A 19,158-nucleotide genomic window follows, 5' to 3' on the forward strand; every position below is an offset into this window, starting at 1 on the left:
CTGTAGGATATTTTAGTTTGTTGTTTACAGATTTCACCTGCATTTAAAATAATCCTAAGAAAACCCTCCTCAAAACAACCATGCTTGAACACAGTGAATTGCTTAGGAACAAATGAATTGACTTGTCTATCTTTGTTCTAAAGCCAGAGACAGTGACTCTGTATCTGGAGCAAAGCAACAGGATGAAAGAACTGAATTAGTAAGTAGCTATGCTGTTCTTTATATTCAGTTAAGATATTGAGTTACATGCATAATATGTTCCTTGAGCCAAGAATAAAAAATTCTGTCACTTTAATTCTAGGCCTTCCTAACTGGGTATTTTTAAAAGTTACTGCTCACAAAACTAAACCTGTAAAATTGTAAACTATCTTCACAAATAACTCCCTTTGAGGAAGGGGAATGTTTTATGAAAAAGATGTGGTTTTTTAACTCTGCTGTGTTATTTTAATAAAGCAAAATCACTTGGGTTCAGCAGCAGAGAGAATCATTCAAAGAGAAATAATAATTGCAAATTGCACTATGCTACTTATCTGAGGGTTTGTGTGTGTGTTTTTCTTCCTCTTCTGTCAAAGTTTTGGGAGTTATTGTTCAGCCTGTATTGTATAGTAACTTCTCATGCTTGACCAATATACCAAGTATTAATTTCACTCTGTTGATATGGTTAGGAGAGGGAGTGTTCCTGCAAAACTGTAATTTTCATCTGTGCATAAGAAAGCTGAATGATTATGCAGGCTGCAAGCTGAGGATGGTGCTAATAGGATTCAATTACAAATTTATGTTTGATTCTTAACTGCCTGAAGCTTCACAGTTAAAAAACTGTTACAAGTTAAAATAAGCAAAATGTTTTTCTCCTTCCTCATATTTCCTTGGTTCCTTTTTGAGAGGCTTAAAGCAAACTGCTGAACCAATTCACTGCCCTTAAATCAACTGCAGAATTGAACCTGATTTGCACAGAAAATGGGAACTACCTGCTTTCCAATGTACCTGTGAAAGTGTTACCTTTCATTTTAAGAGATGCAGAACTGTGCAGATACTGCAGCAAAGGTTTAGAGTTGCATGCTTTACTGTTAAAGTGACACTTAGTAGTGTGTGATATAACAACTTATATCTTTTGGTTTGCAGATTTTGCACAACTCTCCTTCCAACCACAATAAATCTCCTGGGACAAGTTGTACAAGTATGATGTCCATACCAGAGACAGTGAAGCTAAATGCTGAAGATGATATCAAAGATTTTGGTATGCCTGAATTGATTCAACTTCACAAAACAAATCTGGCATAAAAAAGGAAATCTGCTTCTGTGGAGTCAGTGAATTCAATCAAGCTGCCATGGCACTGGATGGCAACCAGATTAGTGCTGGTGTAAGCAAAGGCATGAGGCTGAGAGAAAAATGGTACAGGCTCAAGGGGGAGCAAGACTCCTACTTCTAGCTATTGGACAGAAGTTTATCATGAAGCTTGTTGGTTCATCTTGGGGTATCTTTTCTGCATTTACTTCACCTATTTGTAGTTCAAGACATGATAAATCCTTCAGGGAAAAAGAGAGATGTTGTGGGTTCTTTGTGCTTTTTTAATGAATGCAGAAAATACTCAGACAAGGGGAAAAGATGGTTTTATTCTGTGGTCTTAGATCTTGTTAGCAAACAGGTAAAAACGTACACTTTAGTGTGAGCTTTTTGATTTCTGTTGAGAAATGATGGCAGAAGGAAAGACTACTAACAGAAATTTGTTCAGCATGTGTGGGTGTGAAAAGGTGCTGTAGAGATTGACACAAGCTAGACAGGATGATGTATCTTTAGGATTGTATGTCACCTTGTCTGAGTTTGACTGCCCTAAAGGTATCATTTGGCAGAACAGGTAAAAACTGAAAGAATAAAACCTACCTGTCTTTCTGGATGGAAAATGTTTTGATAGTTGGGTCTAGTTTCATACATTGGAGAAGGCAATTTCTTTAATTTGATGTGTCTAAGCTTTTAAGGCTGTTTACAGAGCAGTTTATGTAATTTTTCCCCTCCACTGCATATTATTTCTATACACAAAAAAATCATTTTTCTTATATTTGTATCTGTCATGTGGAACTTCTTAAAAGCTTCCTAATCAATTAAGAAAAGGACAAGCTTTTCTAAGTCTTTCTAGACATTATACTAATCTATATAAAAGCAAAAGAATAGTTTAATAAATCCTTAATTAACAGTTTCCTTAGCTGCCAGTTGTAGACAAAATAGGCAGCTTATTAAGGTGTTTGGTGCCTACATCTGGTACAAACTCTGGAGGAAAAAATCTGGACGTTTATCTTGTAAAACTTAGTACTCATTTTCCTGCCTGTAAGAAAAGAAAATTATTTTGAGACAGGTAGGTTTCATCTTGGAAACCTGCTGAACCACTGTGGTCCTCAACAGGCCAAGGCATATAGGTCTTTTGCCTCCTGTTTCCTCTAACAGCTGCTGTTGGAGAATAACCTACTTTATGAGCATTTATCTTCCTAAACTCAACTCTTGAGGAAAAAAGGTAATTGTCATACAATTGAAAGCTGTATGTACCTATGAAAACACAATGCTATGCCTAAGATATTAACTAAAACTTATTTTCTTTACTTTTCCTCTCCTCATCTTCTCTAAACTATTTAGAATTCGAGATGTTAGATGGTTTATTTGGTGAGATGAATAGCTTTGAGGATACGTTCAGCGTGCCTGCTAAGTCAAACAGAACTGTTCTGCTGATGCCACATGCTCTGGATGCAGTGGAGAAGTGTGAAAGAAACACAGACAAAGCACAAAGACAAGGGGATGTTCCTTCTGAGCAGCCTGTGAGGAGAAGACCCACTGGCATTTCACAGGAATTGAAGACAACTAGCTGGACTGAAGATACTCTACTTCAAACCACAGATGAAGATAGAAGGGATGGTAAAGATGTCTGCTCAATGAGACACGAAAAGAAATTGGAGTCACTTCAGATCACAGGAGATGTGGAAGATTATAGAACACACAAGTTACCTGAGAATGACCAGCCTGTGAAAGAAGACATGCAGTCTTCATCAAGCCAGTGGTCTCAACTGAACTTATCTGATCTTGATGTAACTCACTTGGAAATGTCTATGTCTAGCTCTCCACCCTCTAACTTGTGTAGAGAGAAGAATTTAGAAGAGAAGTCACTACCAATGGCCAAAGATGATGTTATGGAAACGTCTTTACTGAATACTTCAGGCTTGATAAAAGCAGAGAAGCTGCAGAGTGTCAATTTGTCAGAGAAGTGCTATGAAGTGAAGAATTCTGAAAGCAACCCAACATCAGAAATCACTCCAGGAAAATCTCTGTGTGTGAGTGTTCCAGATCCCAACTTAGTAAAAGGATGTGCAACTGAGAAGGTTTCCAAAATTAGCGACTTAAACTGTAATTCTTTTTTAATTGAAAGTACAAATGTCACAGAGTATTCAGTAGTCTACAATGGCAGCTTTTCCAGGCATTTAAAAGCAGCTTCTAAATCTGTTCTAACTGATGTTGTGTCTCACCCACTTGAGTGTAGTGCAACGTCTCCAGATAGTTGTAATGACCTACATTTAATAAATAGTGAAAATAATCTTGCAGACTCGGGCTTTAAAGGCCTAAATATGTTATCCAGCTTGAGAAAGAGATCAAAAAGATTTATTTATACCATAAATAATACTTTACTGTATCAAGAAGAAGAAAAAGCACAGAGAGAAGAAACCTCTGAAGCTCCTACTCATCCTGCATTGCCACATTTGGAACCCAATTCGTGTGAACGTAAAGGTTGTCACGTGGCCAGTGTTGATGAGCAAGGTATGTTATTAAGCTTTTCATCATTTCTGGAGGATTCTGTATTTGTTTATTAGAACCTGTCATGGAAATGTTTCCAATAAAATGGTGTAAAATCTTGTGTTTGTGATGAAGTAGCTTTTGATGATCTGGGAATCAAGATGCAGAATTGGTCTGTTATATTAATGATGACAGAATAGCATTGTTTTCAAATACTCTGGTGCTAACTTACTGGTTTAGTCCCATAAATTTCTGGAATAGAAATTTGCACCTTGAGCCATTATACTAATTGACAAGCTTAATTACCTTTCACAGTGCTGTTTAGATATCAGGGGCCACCCTGAGTTGATAACTTCTGAGAGATTATAAAGAACGGTAAAATTGTATTGTTATTTTTCTAAAATTAGGGGGCTTAGGACTGTACATCTGTTTCTTCCAGAAGCACAAAATATTTCAAAAAATTATGTATATAATGGAAACAAGCACATACTCCTGCTTTTAAAAGCTGCTCTTCTTGCCAGCAGAATTGCTTAGAATTAGGAATTGAATTGCTTCTCTCTAAAGTTTGAAACAAATCCTTATGTTGAGACACAAAGAATGGAAGCCTGTCTCTTCAAACTCCATTACAACTAAAAGTTATTTTTAACTGATAGCATATTCACTACAGGCTTGTTTCTACTTATTAGAACATACTTGGATTAAACAGATCTCCAATCTTGTAAAGGTGTTCACACTTGAAAACAAAAGTGCTACCTATGGTACAACTGGTATGCGTGTGTAGAAATGATCTTATGGGTCAAAGTTGTATTAAAGTCTGAATTTGCACTTGTTTGAATAAATGAGAATACTTTATTAACATGGGTTTTTTTTCTGCAATGTCTTCTTGTAGACTCCTTGCTTCTTGATGAGAAAAAACGTTTGCATTCGAATATCAAGGAAAATAATTTCAGCTCTTGTGCTTCAAAAAGTGATATAATGGGCAACTCAGCTGATAATTCCTGCAATGACAGGCTGAAGCAGCAAGACCTGAAAGCCTTGGGGGAAAGTGCAAGAGAAGCTCAATCTGCTCCGTCGTTAAAATGCTCACAAGCATCTAATGCACAGAAAGAAGAGGCACCAGATTCTTTAGATACTGAAATCATTTCAAATATAAAACGTAAAGTTCTAACTTCAGCCTCCCTAATGGCAAGAAAGCGTTCTAGATTGCTGCCTAAAGGCCGTTGCCTAGAGAAGGGTGAGGAAGACAAGTATATGAGTGCTAATGTGAACTGTGGAGCTACTGTACAGCTGAGCCTTGAAGAACAACTTGCATGGCCTTCTCCTAGGGCTAATGAATGCTTGATTGATGTGCACCGTGACACTGCGTCCGTGACAGACAGCAGTTTCAATGATCACATCAACTTTGCCATACATGGAGTCAGTAATGATTGTTGCAATAAAATACCAACTTCTAAGAGTTGTACTACAGACCAGTGGTCGGTAGGTGATTGTAAACAAGTACTTGCACCTTTGGGAATAAACTCCTCAGAAAATGGTAGTGTTGGATTAGAACAAAGGGACAAAACAGCTGCAGCTGCCTCCTCAGAAGCTGTAGCCATCAAGCAAGAGACAAAGTCAGTTGAAAACAATGGAAGCCCTCAAGCAACTGCTTGCAGTAATGTTGCTGTGGAGATTTCTGAAGAGTTATTAGATTGTATAAATGATAACTCTTTAAGTGAAATAATTTCTGAAGAAGATAAACGAGTAGCACCTATGTATTCCAGCACAAAGCCAAAGGAGAAACTAAATTGTAGAGGGAAATCATCAGGAAATCTCAGTGCATGCAGTTTGAATCTGGACTTTGGTGGCTTTCAGACTGCTTCCAATAAGCAGATTAAATTATCTGAACTCAGTATAGCCAAAGGCAGAATGCTGTTCAAAGATATTGAAAATGAATCCTTTGAAGCCTCTTCCATGGAAGGAGTCAGCAACTCCTCAAAGCAATTTAAAAAGGACAATATGTTTTTCTCAGATTCAGAAAACAAGTTGGGCAGTAATGTATCCTGTTCTGTAGATTCACAGGCAGGCTTTCTTGAGCCCAGGCATACTGAGTTTATTTCACCTAAAGTTGGCTTGTGTAACAGCTTTACTAGAAGTCAGTCGTCCTTGCAAGAAACAAATCAAACTTTGACAGCAAGCCAAGAAGCTGAAGTTGCTGAACTTTCCAGTATCCTGGAAGAAACAGGTAGTCAGTTTGAGTTTACACAGTTTAGAAAACAAAGCAACGTGATGCAAAGTCGTGTCTTTCCACAGTTTGGAGTTGTAGAAACACGTGGAACAACAAATGTGGAAAATGTTTCAGAAAGCAGGAAAGATGCTGGTTTCTGTAGCACTTTAAAATGTGAAAATCAAGTAAAAACTGACAGTTATTGTACTAAGCAGGGAGACATAAATGAAGACTCTAAAGTGGTGGAATATAAAAAAGAGAATGCCATGGTTTTCCATAAAAGTGACAAAAAAGTTACTTTCACCAACTTCAACAGAAATGGAAGTAGAATATCTGATGGGAGCTTTGCAGTAGCTGAACAGGGCAGCTTTCCTGACTTTGTAGGCTTTACTTCAGCTGGAGGAAAAAAAATCAGTATTTCTAAGGAGGCTTTGAACAGATCTGCTGAGCTCTTCAAGGACTTGGATGATGCCAGCAATTTTTTTAACCCTTCTGAAAACAGTGCTACATGTAAGAGTTCTAATGGGCAAATGTCTTCTCACTGTAATTTTGTCAGATGTCAGACAAAGGAACACAAAGGGAAAACGGTTGGTGTTTCAGATTTCAAAATCACAGGTGCTGCTTCCCACACAGGTTCCATTTCCCACCATGCAGAGAAAAAAAATGAGGAAATTATTAATGCACAGTTCAAGGAGGATACAGAAAATGAGACAAAGAGAGCAATCAATAACGAGAAGGTTAATTTGGGTAGTACTGGCAACATCATCAACAGCCCATCATCTGTTAAAAAATATTACCAGAATCATAAAACTTCCAGTCAGGTTTTGAATCAAGGAGATTGCCAGGGTGAAGGTGGTTTGCAAGAAGACTCACTGGATAGAACATGTGTAGAAGATGCTGCTGTGATTGCAGAGGAACATACTTCAGTCATAGCAGATGAAATGGAATGCCTGTCTCCTAATTGGAAAGGAGAAGATGGAAAGAAAAACGAATGCTTGTCACGGACTTCTGGAACTCCAGTGGGTGGGGATCTATTTGCTTCTGAAGCAGCTTTGGATCATTCGTTGCACTTGCTCGATGCACGATGTGGAGAAAGGGATGTATGTGTTTTGGAGAACTCTGCTAAACAAAAGTCAAGTCATAAAAATGTGGAAGAAAACACCACCACCCATGTTAAGAACCAGTTAGTGAATGAAAGCAGAGTAAAAGTACCTTCTTGCCATCGTCATCCATTGTGTTTTGAGCAAGAGGTGGATATTGAGAAAAATGAAGTCAAAGGGAGTTTTCTGACTGGTTTTCATACAGCTAGTGGCAAGAAAATAGCAATTGCTGATGGATTTTTGGCTAAAGCTAAACAGTTTTTTTCAGAAAATATTGATGCAGGAGAGGAACATCATGGTAATTTTGAGAACCTCTTAAAGAAAAAGACATGTGGAAAAAACTCCCTCAAAGACCGTGATTTATATACTGAAAACATTACACAGTGGGATCCAGAAAAACTGAATTTTAATAAAAAGCTTGGTACTGAAGAACCTAGAGATCAATATAAGCAGACAGTAGAGAGCAGTCCTGGTAAAGCAGATACATTTGTTAATCTAGGTGAAGAGTGTGAAAGAAGTTTGGTAACTTTATGTGCGTATAAAAAAGCTGATGTTAGACCTGGAAAGTCAGAACTGGAACCCTTTCTGGGACAGGAGAGTGATTCTCCAAGTAGAACTCATTTGTCTGAAGATGGAAAACTGTTTGCAGAGGGAGAGATGGAATACTCAGCAAAAAGGAGGGATGATTCAGAAAGTATGCATGATTTTCCTGTGCACTCAGCTGCAACTCTGCACTTAATGAAGGTATCGAAAGACCCTCAAAATGATTCCATGCCTAGAGACACAACAAATGCTTTATCTGTTGGGGATAATAATAGTAAATCCAAGCAGTCCCTCCTCTTAACTTCAAAGAGTATCTCTTCTTGTTTGAACTGTGACAATAATGATTTTGATGTTGAATCTTTGAATGATTCTTGTGTTGATGCAAACTGTTTCACAGACACCATAGTTAATGCTTGCCAAACCCAGTCTCTAGTGAGACCTCCTGAAGATGAAGCTAATTTAACTGGTTTAAGAGAGACATTACTTAATGTTGAAACTCAGAAGGGTGAGATGAAGCAGACTGTGTTTAGTACAGCAAAAGGTAAAGCAGTTTCTGTTTCAGAAAGTGCATTAGCAAGAGTCAGACAAATGTTTCAAGAAGACTACAGTGAATCTGGAAAGTACAAAATCGAGACTAACCAAGCAGAATTTGCTGGAAACCCATCTGCCATCCTTCAGGCTGATTGTCCTAATTCTACTAAATTTTTAAATGCCACAAGATGTGAAGAGATTAATTCAGCCACATCCCACTTTAATGAAGTAAACCCAAGTGAAAAAGGTCACCAAGATACAAACATTTTTACAGATGCAAAGTCTGTTTCACATTCTCAGAGGCAGTGCTTTGAACAGAATATTAAGGTTTCAGGGTGCTTGCCTGTTCCTGATAAACAGATAAAGCAGTCAGATTCTTCTCTAAGCAAGCTTGGATTTTTTAGTACAGCAAGCGGTAAGCCTGTGCAACTCTCAGAAGAGTCACTTAGGAAAGCAAGACAGCTCTTTTCTGAAATGGAAGGTAATCATTCATCTTTTGGGCAAGGAGCACTTTTAGTTGAGGAAGATGTTGAGACCTCTGAAACACACACTGATGCACCTCCTAGGAAAAGGATCTTACCAAAAGGGGAAGAAAATGCCAGCACTGAATTGATTTCAAATCCAGCTTTTGGGTTCAGCACTGCAAGTGGAAAGCAGGTAACAGTCTCTAGAAATGCCTATGAAAAAGCAAAGGCAATTTTACAAGAATCTGATGACTTTTTTTTAGGCAGTGGGGTTTGCAATGCAGGTCCCCTTAGTACAATTAAAGAGGGTGGGCGACCTGTGAATTCTCTAACTGGAAAAGTGATCTCAGAATCCAGAACCGAGAAAAGCTGCAATGAAGACTTAAAAAGCACCTACCCTGAGGAAATAAAGTCTTTCCCAAGCACTTCCCACATTAAAATGCCTGAGTATGTACCACACAGTGACAAAAACAAGCAGTTCAAAAATAGCTTGCAGCAAGAGGAAACCAGGCATTTGGGAAAAGGGCAGCTGAATCTGGGGATGAAAACAGAGCCTGAAGCAGTTTCATGCCACACTACTGCTAAATCCCATCTTCTCCAAACTCCTAAAAACTACTTGGAAGTGGAGGCTGTAGAAAGTGCAAGGGCTTTTATGGAAGATGATCTTTCAGGTTCTGGAGTACAAATTAATGCTGCACAGTCCTTCAGTGCCAGACTGGATAACAACTTTCAAAATAAGACCTTTGGGAAGAGGCGCTTTGAAGAACACATCTCACTGGGTAGGTCTTTGTCTCATACATTCAGCTCCTTATTTCTGCACAGTTGTTTGGTGATTTTGAGTTTTTCATGTCATGTTGGTTTTTAGGTCCTGTAGAAGTTGAAGTTCTTCCTCAGTGTGTCAGTGACCAAAGTGTCAATAAGTGCCGATGCCAAAACTTGCTGCAGGCAGTAATCCCTCCACTCTTTCCAGCCTTAAATGCACCGTATGAGTTAAATTTCAGATTAGCAATTTTGAAGGTGTGCAGGGTTTGCTGTTTTATAAAGTTATGGAGAACTCTATTGCTCCTTTGCTCTTCTAAGCAGACCTCCTTTTTTTTTTCCCTATGTGCAAATCTAGTGGGTTTTTCCATTAAAAAGCTGGTAGTACTGTTTTCATTTTCACCATCTTCTGCCTTGTAGGTGAGGCCAAGGTTTCCCTTGCATTACTAGTCTGATATGAAAGATAGTTGTTGGCTTAAAAGCTCAGTGTCTTACCATCTAAACCTGTATCAGAGCTGAAGTGTTGGTGCTCAAAGCACAGTCAGCTAGAGCTGTTCAGGGACCCGTGCCAGCTGCACACTATGGAAGGGAAGGATGCAGCAGTGGCTGCCTAACTGCACAAGTTCTGGCACAGGGGTTGGGAGAGCTGGTGTGGGAAGGTTTGGGTAGGCGTGAAAAGGCAGATAAGACTTTACAGCCCAGCTTGAAACCACTGTGGCACAGTTGAACCACATCCTTAGTTGCAGCTTCTGTAAAAGATGTGTTGCACACTTTTAAAACGTTCTGTAGGGACTGTTTGACTGCTGAAAGTACAGGAGAAGATGCAGGTGAGCTGTGCTGCCAAAGTTCACTGCAGTGCACTTTGTGAGGCAGATTGTCTCCAGTATGTTTGGCATCTTAAGGCTCACAAGTTTTTCTTTGGGTGGAACAGACCTACTGGCCACAAAAGGTTCTGCAACAGGCTGCATTCTGTGGAGCCTTGAAATCACCCTGAGTAACACAATATTCAGTTTGCAAATTGTGGTGAAACAGCTCTGTGCTTGAATAGGCCTTTTAATACAGGCGTGTGATCCTTGATAATTCTGCTGGCTCTGACTTCTGGAACGTTTTATGTAGAAATTAGAACAAAGCTGTACAATATTGGTGAGAAACTGAACTTAAAGGGAACATGAGTTTCAAAAACCTGTGTTTTTATTCTAGGAGAACCTCCAATTAAAAGACAGCTACTGCTTGAATTTAACAGAACAAAGAATCCCCCCCGATCTTTGAAACCTTCGAAAAGCACCCCTGATGGTAATTTTAGTCTTCTTGTGTCCTAAGCAGCAATCTGATGTCAGCTGTTACCTTCAGAATTCTTCAGTTGCCAATAAACTAACATATAATAAGATTGTTTAACTGCTTTTATCAATAGTCATGAAAATTCAGGGAATCTGCTATGGTGATGTCTCTGATAACTTGAAATCACACAATTCATGGCATGCCTCATTGTGTAGAATCTAAATATATTACAAAGTGCTACTTTTGCCAAACCTGTAATTTCCACCTTGGTAGGATTTTATGGAGTTTCTCACAATCCTACATCTCACAAATTCTAGTGTCACTAGGATGAAGAGATTTTATTAACTTGTAGTTCCTCAATTAAAAACTGTATCTACAAGAAGATGACCAAGTACTGGTAATTTCATCACGTATTATTTTATGAAGAATATACTTCCTGATAGGTGTCCACATTACAGATGCTTTTAATATTTTGAGCCAGTAATATGGGGGATTATGAATGTGAAATCCAGGTTTTAAGGTTTGGGCTGATGCTTCAGGTGAAACTCATTACTGATTAGGGTAATAGATTTTGGCTACAGCTCTTGGTTATAGGATAGGCTGTGTTCTTTAAGGAATTTGTTCTTTCTAAGCACAGCATGATTTCCACCTAGAATTCAGTAGCAGGATTCATCAGATACATTGATTTAACCAGTATATTGGTTCCCAAATGCTGTTCTAAACCTGTAAAGCATAATTTAAAGAAAGATTAAAATGGGATTTGTAAGTTGCTGCCAACTTACAAATAATAACTTTGTACCCTTCATATGGAAATGCTATCCTTCCCTGCAGCAGGATCTGGACAGTATTGCTCTTTGGTGGAATAACTGAAAATAGTTCTGATCTGTACAGTTGTGCCTCTGGCTTCTAGAACATGTGGCATCTTGGATATGTGACTTCTCATATGGAACTTCCTCTTTGCAGCGCGAGGGTGTAATAGCACAGATGAGTTTAAATTCCAGGCAGACCTGATGTAGTTATGTTGATAATGCAAAGATAAGCATGTCCTTTGGTGATAGGAAGAGGAGTATGAGCAAAGGTGCCTTTTTCTGTTGTAACTTAAAGAAAAAAAAAATGTTGCTAAAAGAGTTCTAAATTGACTGGTGAGCCTACCTGGAATTAAACATGATAAACATTTTCCTTTCAGGAGCACCTTGCAGGCTCACAAATAAGAACTTCTGAGACTTCAGCATTGTGGTCACTTACCCACTTATCCTCCAGATCTTCACTAGTGTGAAGCTGCTTTATACAAAGATTTTATTTGAAGATGGGGAAAGAACAAAGCTTTTTAGATCCACTCTGGAAACTTGTCTATGTAACATTAATATAGAAAAAAAATGTGCTGTAAATACTTATCCATGTAATGAACCAATGCAAACTACTTTTTCTAACTATCTTACAGGCATTTTCAAGGACAGAAGAAAATTTATGTACCATGTGCCTTTAAAACCTATAACTTGTCAACCTTTTGGGTGAGAAATTTATAATTTATCTTGGAGTTCTTATCATGAAATTTCTTAAAACCTACCAAGCTCTTGTGACCTTTCAAAAATACATGATAGTAATTTGTTACTTCAAAAGAAACATGGAATTACCATGCAACACATGTTGCTGCAGTAGACCAGTGAGATGCTAAACAAATTTTACACTTGTGTTTCCCTTTTATCAACAGAGATTAAGCATTCAGTTTTTAAAATGTCAGAGACTGATATTAAGTCTTTTTATTGACATAGTGTTGAAAGTTGTGTTAATGAAGAATAAATCAATTAAATCAAGAATATCAAAATCCTGACAAAGGTTTTTGTCAGGAAGCTGAAACCTGTATATTTACATATTTTAATCTCTGTAGGGCTGCTAAAGACAGACAAGAAGTCAGGAATCCCACCCTTATTCTACCAGATCAAGACTTTAAAGGGTTCAAATCTAAACCTGCCGTTTTCCAGCACTGTGCCCTAAGGCAGTCTTCAAATGGTACTTCAGGGGTTTCTACTCCATGTAAAGCCTCAGCAGCAGCCAGTGAAGAAACAAGGAGTTCCTACAAATCTGGCAAACCTGCAAAAACTTTTATTCCACCCTTCAAAACCAAGCTGACGTTTCCTACAGCTGAACAAGGCAGCAGCAAGAGGTGTGACTCGCCCATCAGCAAAAGTGTGGCTGAAGAAGCAGAATTGAATCAGATGACACCTGAACAAAACGTTGCTGAAGCTCAGGATCACCAGCCTTGCATCCAGCATACAGCAGACACTGACCTTGAAAATGGCAATTTAGGTATTTTCAGAACTTCATCACCTATTGTGAATACCAACTGCCAGAATCAAACCTTTAAAGAGTTTGCATATTCTGTCAGACTGAAAAGGAAGCTTTTTTTATTTGGAGTTGTTGGGATGGGTTGGGGTTTTTTTGCAATTAAGTGTTGATGTACACAATCAGCCAACTTCCATGGCTAACTTGCAAAGAGGCAGAGTGTCTGATTTTATTTAGCATGTGTGCTTATGCCTTCTCAGCTCTCTTGCATGTTCCAGTGTCTCTAATTTCTGAAACTATTACAATTGAATAATCTGGACTTTCTCAGAAGGACTCATTGCCTGTATTTGAACAGGTGCATGAGCATTTGCAGAATTAGATCTGTATTTATAGGTCAAAATCTCAGTATTATGAACTAATGGAAATCAACTAATTTCTGTTCACTTGGAGTTTTCAGATAGTGTTCAGTCTGAGAAAAAATATGTGGGTTTAAGTTTAATCAGGGGCTTGTATATTCATATTCACTTCATATAAATATTATTGAAATGCCTTCAGTAACACCACTTTTTAAAATGCTTTTTTTACACTTTGAAAATCGAGTGTGTGGCAGTTTCTAAAGAGCTGCAGAGGGGTTTATAAAATATGCCTCTCTGAATCTGCTTTTATAGAGTGATTGTATACCTTCAGTTGACATATACTGTAAAAAGGTTTTGATGGGTTATTTTATCTTTGCAGCAATGACCAAGATGATGACGAATCTCCGCTGTGCCAGAGATCTGCAGGAAATGAGAATTAAAAAGAAATACAGGCAAAATATTAGGTCACAGCCAGGCAGTCTTTATGTGATTAAAACATCTGCAAGAAACAGAATCTCTCTGAAAACTGCAGTAGAAGAGAAATCTCCTCACTTTTATTCTACTGAAGAGGTATCTTGATGTCTCTTTACTGTGTATCTTTTCTCAGATCTGTTCCTTAAGACAAGCAAACAGAACCTCAGTGGCTTTGAATAGATACATTCCTCAGTTTTGAGATAAGTATTTATAGTAACTGTTGTACCACTTGCTACAGTTTTTAATAGCTTTGCATTTACACAGTTTTAAGACTGTTCCAAATAATAAGCGTCATAAATGTCTCTGGAGTGTTATAATCAAACAAGAAAAGCATCAAACAAGGAAAAAACCCACCAGTTGCTGTTAACTTTCAACCCATAGGAAGAACTGTTTTAAGATAATGCACAGTTAAAATTTAAGAATTTAAGCTTAGGCAAGTCTGTATCCTCTTGTTCTTGGTACAGTGAAGGCACAAAAACCTATTGAATTAAAAAAAAAAACAGCTTAAAGCACATAGTGATGCTGATGTTCTGTTAAAATAATTGCTGGGAATTCTTCCATTCTCCTTGGATTATATATGAAATGGCATGGTCAGACAAAAGCTGTCTCAACCTCAAGGAACAGTCTGAATTTATAACATTAGTTATAGAAACTCTCAGCTGAATTCCTACTGTATTGTCATTGTCTTGTCTTTTTCATCTCATCTTTTGCAGCTTTACACATTTGGTGTTTCAAAACACTGCATGCAAGTTAACAGCACAAATGCAGAATCTTTCCAGTTTCTCATCAAGGACTTTTTCAGTAAGGACTATTTATTAGCTGGAAATGGGATGCAGCTTGCTGATGGAGGATGGTTAATACCTACAGATGAGGGAAAAGCTGGAAAAAAAGAGTTTTACAGGTACTGTTACTTATGAACTCGAAACAAATATGCTGTTTATTAGTGGTTCTCTTATCCCATAGAATAAATTAGACACAGTGATCTTTTAAAGCTTCTGACTACTTTTTGCTGTGCCTTTTTAGTACACCTCTGGTAGTGTAAATGAAGATGTTGTGGAATGATGAATTTACTGTGTAGGCTAATGCTGGCGATCTTCACTGACCATTAATGAAAGCACACAAAGTCAATTTAGAAAATTTCTGGGCATTCTTTAACAGTGTCAATATTCTAGGAAACTATTACTATTTTCTGTGAATTCAGCACTTTCTTGTTGTGTTTAATTAGCATTAGCAGGTGTTAAATAATTTTTTTTCAAGTGGAAAAGGATTTATTTCAGTTGGGCTCCGAGTGTCTTCAGGGGAATGACTGTTGATTGAGGGGGTGCTTAAGACTTTCCAGGTGCTAAGAACAGGGATGAAAATATGTCTTTTTCAATATTATTTAAGTTGATGGAAGCCAGGACTTCAGTAGTAAAACTCTCTGATTCATTCAAGCTTTCATATATAGGAAGCAAATACCAAAGTTCAGAAAGAACCTTTGCTCCTGCACTCTTCCTGGCCCTTCTGTTCCTCCTTTTGCAGGTCCTTTAACATGAGCACCTTCATGAAAATTACAGTTTGTTTTACCTAAAGCAAGTTTGTACGTTATGACGTCATCAAAAGCACATGTGACAGAACAAGGAACTACCAGTGTACTGGTAGCCTGTGCCAGTTGACCATTCCCATGGTTTTAAAAAAACTGAAACAGGAACCCTTATCTCTGATGAGATTTTTCCATGTTCTAACTCTGTCCCTGTCTTCTCTGAATCCTCCAGTCATGTAGTTGTAGCCAGCAATGAGGTCCCTTTGCCTTTTTTTCTTAAATTCAAACAACCCCAGCTCTCTTAGCTTGTGTGTCATGCAGTTAGCTGCTGAGAGCACAAGGAGGTCACTTTGGTGGCCTTCTGTGGGATTTGTACCACTATACCAGTATCTTTGTCCTTGTGAATCCAAAGCTGGAAAGAAACTTCAGATGTGGTCCCCTGAAGAGAGGGGAAAGGTTGCTGCCTTCCTGACTTCACTGGCCTAGACAGGTGGACACTCAGCTGGGTTAAAAACTGGCTAGATGGAGGGGCCCAAAGGGTGGTGGAGAATGGAACCAAATCCAGCTGGAGGCCGGTCAGGAGTGGCACCCCCAGGGCTCAGTCCTGGGTCCAGTCTTGTTCAACATCTTTATCAGTGACCTGGATGAAGGGATTGAAGCCCCCTCAGTAAGTTTGCAGATGACACTAAACTAGGAGGAAGTGTTGATCTGCCTGAGGGTAGGGAGGCTCTTCAGAGGGATCTGAACAGACTGGACCGATGGGCTGAGACCAACGGGATGAAGTTTAACCAGGCCAAGTGTAGAGTGCTGCACATGGGACAGAACAACCCCCTGCAGCGCTACAGGCTGGGGGAGACTGGCTGGAGAGCTGTCAGGCAGAGAAGGACCTGGGGGTGTTGGGTGACTGCAGGCTGAATATGAGCCAGCAGTGTGCCCAGGCTGCCAAGAAGGCCAATGGCATCTTGGCTTGTATCAAAAACAGTGTGGCTGGTAGGTCTGGGGAAGTGATTGTGTCCCTGCTTGATTTGTGTTGGTTAGGCATGACTTGTTCTGTGTAAGTCCATGTTGGCTGTTCACAATCATCCTCTTGGCTTTCACTTGTTTAGAAATGGTTTCTAAGTGTTTTTTCACGCTGCTCTGAAAGATCTGGAGGCTCTCTGCCAGTAAACCAAGTTTGTCTCAGAGCAGTCCTTAAAATTGATGGTGGTTTTGTCTAAATACTGTAAGGCAGAGCTAATCCTCCCACCGTTTTTTTTGCACCCTGTGGCACTGCATGCCTTAACTGTGACATGGACAGCTGTAGGGCGTGTAGGCATGTGCATTTACATAGCCACTCAGAGACAGAGTATGCAGGACTTGACCTAACTTGTTTTTTCCTCCCCATTGTGCAAGTATTTTGCTATTAGTGATGACATCCCTGATTCTGCCTTTCTCTTCACTGGTGACACGATTATGGATGTTTTGGGGATACACCTCACAAAGCATTTGTGGTAGAATCATAGAATGAATCATAGAATGGCATGGGTTGGAAGGGACCCCAAGGATCATAGAGCTCCAACAACCCTTCAACAGGCAGGGCCACCAACCTCCAGGCCTGGATATATGGGAGATGCATAAGAGGCTCTCAAGGGTGTTCATCCATGTGTCATTATGCTGCAGGGCCTCTTGTCTGGATGTCAGCATTCAGGAGTTGCCTGTGCTTTAGAAAACACGCTGGTCATTCCTTTGTGAAGGTGAAATTGCTATTTCTAGGCAGAGTAGCAATGCTGCCACACAGGTTTATAGGTGACATGGTGGCTGAGGTTGTTTTTGGCAAGAAGCAGTAGATCTCTGGGAGCTGTGCATCCAACTCTGGATCTGTGTATTTGTAATCTACTGCTTAGGCACACTGGAGGCAATCTTGATGGATTTCACACAACCTTCCTGTGAATGAGACAGGTATTAAACTGTTTGCAGAAAACATCTTGTGCCTAAATGTGCCAAATATCACCAGATATATGGCTCTTTACACTTTCATTTTTCAGAAACGGAAGAGAGAAACCACCAGTGTACTGCTAAACATCCCAGAATAGCCACAGTGGTTTTGCTGTCAGCATGTACTCTGGGTGGCAGTGTCAATCTAATCCCTATTAACCAGATGTACTCTTGAGCAATTTGTAGAGGTTATTCCACAAGAGGTTGCCTTCAGTTTGTGTATCTTTTCTGGGATTTTTATATGTTAAGAATAAATGGCAACTGGCTGGTCAACTGAATCGGTCTTTTTATCCCCCCAAGTATATTAACTAGTTCTCCTTCAACTTCATTTAGTCCCCTGTATTTAGGGTCTTAAGCTTAAACTGAATTCTGTCTAACTCCTGAATTGCGCTATCCTTCATAAAAGATGTATGTCCTAAAGTTTGCGACTGTGTTGCTGTCTCCTAATGTAGTAGTAATTAATTTGACGGACATGCCTGCTTCTTACCTTCCTGTATATGACTTTTTGGCTTTTTAATTGCTTCTTTTCCTCACCCAACTGCAATGTAGTTCCTTAAAATCTTCTTGAGTCTTTCTGGTAAGTCTGACATTGACTTTTTGATAGGACTTGGGTTCTAATCTGTCTCTAATCCGTCCATTCTAATCATCTCCCCAGGGAAGTGGTCACAGCACTGAGCTTGACTGAGTTCAAGAAGCATCTGGATGATGCCCTCAGTCCCATGCTCTGACTTGGCTGGCCCTGTGTGGAGCCAGGAATTGGACTCGATGATCCTTATGATTCTAATGGCTCAGCTATTTGAGTCTCTGGTCTAATTCTTGCTCTTTCTTCTTTAATGAAGTGGCCTTTTTCATGACTGAGAGAGATGGGAAAAAATAGGTGTCTTCAACCCACCTCATGGAGGTCATGGTGGCAAACTTTGGACCTAACACAGAATGAAAAGTCCATTTGAGTGGTCGCTCAATGGAGAGAAGAAAGGTCTTCAGTAGTAATTGAAAGTTCATAATGTGTTGTCCAGATGTATCCTTAAAAAAACCCAACAACACCAAAACATCCGAACCACAACTCTGGGAACTGTGAAGTAGCAGGGGATGGATTGTAACAAACTCATCAAGCAAGCAGGGGGAATCCCAGGGCTGAAAGGGAAAAGAACACACCTCTGTGATAGGTGCATAATGGTGAAGCAGACACAGCATGCCCCTACTGCTGGGGTCAGAAGTCTCCGTTGCAAGAACACATGCACGTACGCCCATGCACGCTGCCAAAGCACATGAGGGCAGAACTAGAGTATTCAGACAATAACCAGATCAGGTTATGGAATGCAACCTCCCTATTTGCATTGTAATAAATATTCCTTTGTTAATGTTGCCTGTGTACACATACTGAATGCAGTGCAAGGGCAAAATAGGCAAGTAAAAAATTTCAGTGGATTTCAGGTTAATTTATTGACAATTTATCTGCAGAGCCCTCTGTGACACTCCTGGTGTGGATCCCAAGCTGATAACAGAGGCCTGGGTTTACAATCATTATAGATGGATCATATGGAAATTGGCAGCCATGGAAGTGTCTTTTCCACGTGAATTTGCCAACAGATGCTTGACACCAGAAAGAGTGCTGTTGCAGTTGAAATACAGGTACGTGTGTGGCAATCTGTTTGGAGCTGTAATTTTTGCAATACTGTGTGCTTTCTTGTTCATAATATTAGAAAATAATCACCTCTAGCTTGTATTTACTGTTTATCAGATTGCTTATGTTGTTACTCATGCATATCACGCTGAATATGAGCCAGCAGTGTGCCCAGGTGGCCAAGAAGGCCAATGGCATCTTGGCTTGTATCAAAAACAGTGTGGCCAGTAGGTCTAGGGAGGTAATTGTGCCCCTGTACTGGGCATTGGTGA

The 19,158-nt window shown here is 39.4% G+C and overlaps 1 protein-coding gene across 1 annotated transcript in view; it reads left to right on the forward strand.

Annotated features, from left to right (window-relative positions):
- Nucleotides 1–19,158, forward strand: part of BRCA2 (BRCA2 DNA repair associated) — a 41,155-nt gene that overhangs the window by 6,759 nt on the left and 15,238 nt on the right. Inside the window, exons 7-16 of the mRNA XM_084272580.1 lie at nt 144–199; nt 1,123–1,237; nt 2,627–3,796; nt 4,662–9,395; nt 10,576–10,668; nt 12,095–12,164; nt 12,542–12,960; nt 13,672–13,862; nt 14,480–14,667; nt 18,724–18,894. Coding sequence (XP_084128706.1) covers nt 144–199; nt 1,123–1,237; nt 2,627–3,796; nt 4,662–9,395; nt 10,576–10,668; nt 12,095–12,164; nt 12,542–12,960; nt 13,672–13,862; nt 14,480–14,667; nt 18,724–18,894 — 7,207 coding nt within the window. The remainder of the gene's footprint in view (nt 1–143; nt 200–1,122; nt 1,238–2,626; nt 3,797–4,661; nt 9,396–10,575; nt 10,669–12,094; nt 12,165–12,541; nt 12,961–13,671; nt 13,863–14,479; nt 14,668–18,723; nt 18,895–19,158) is intronic.

Source organism: Gallinula chloropus, assembly GCF_964237585.1.
Source record: "Gallinula chloropus genome assembly, chromosome: 1".
NCBI lineage: Eukaryota > Metazoa > Chordata > Aves > Gruiformes > Rallidae > Gallinula > Gallinula chloropus.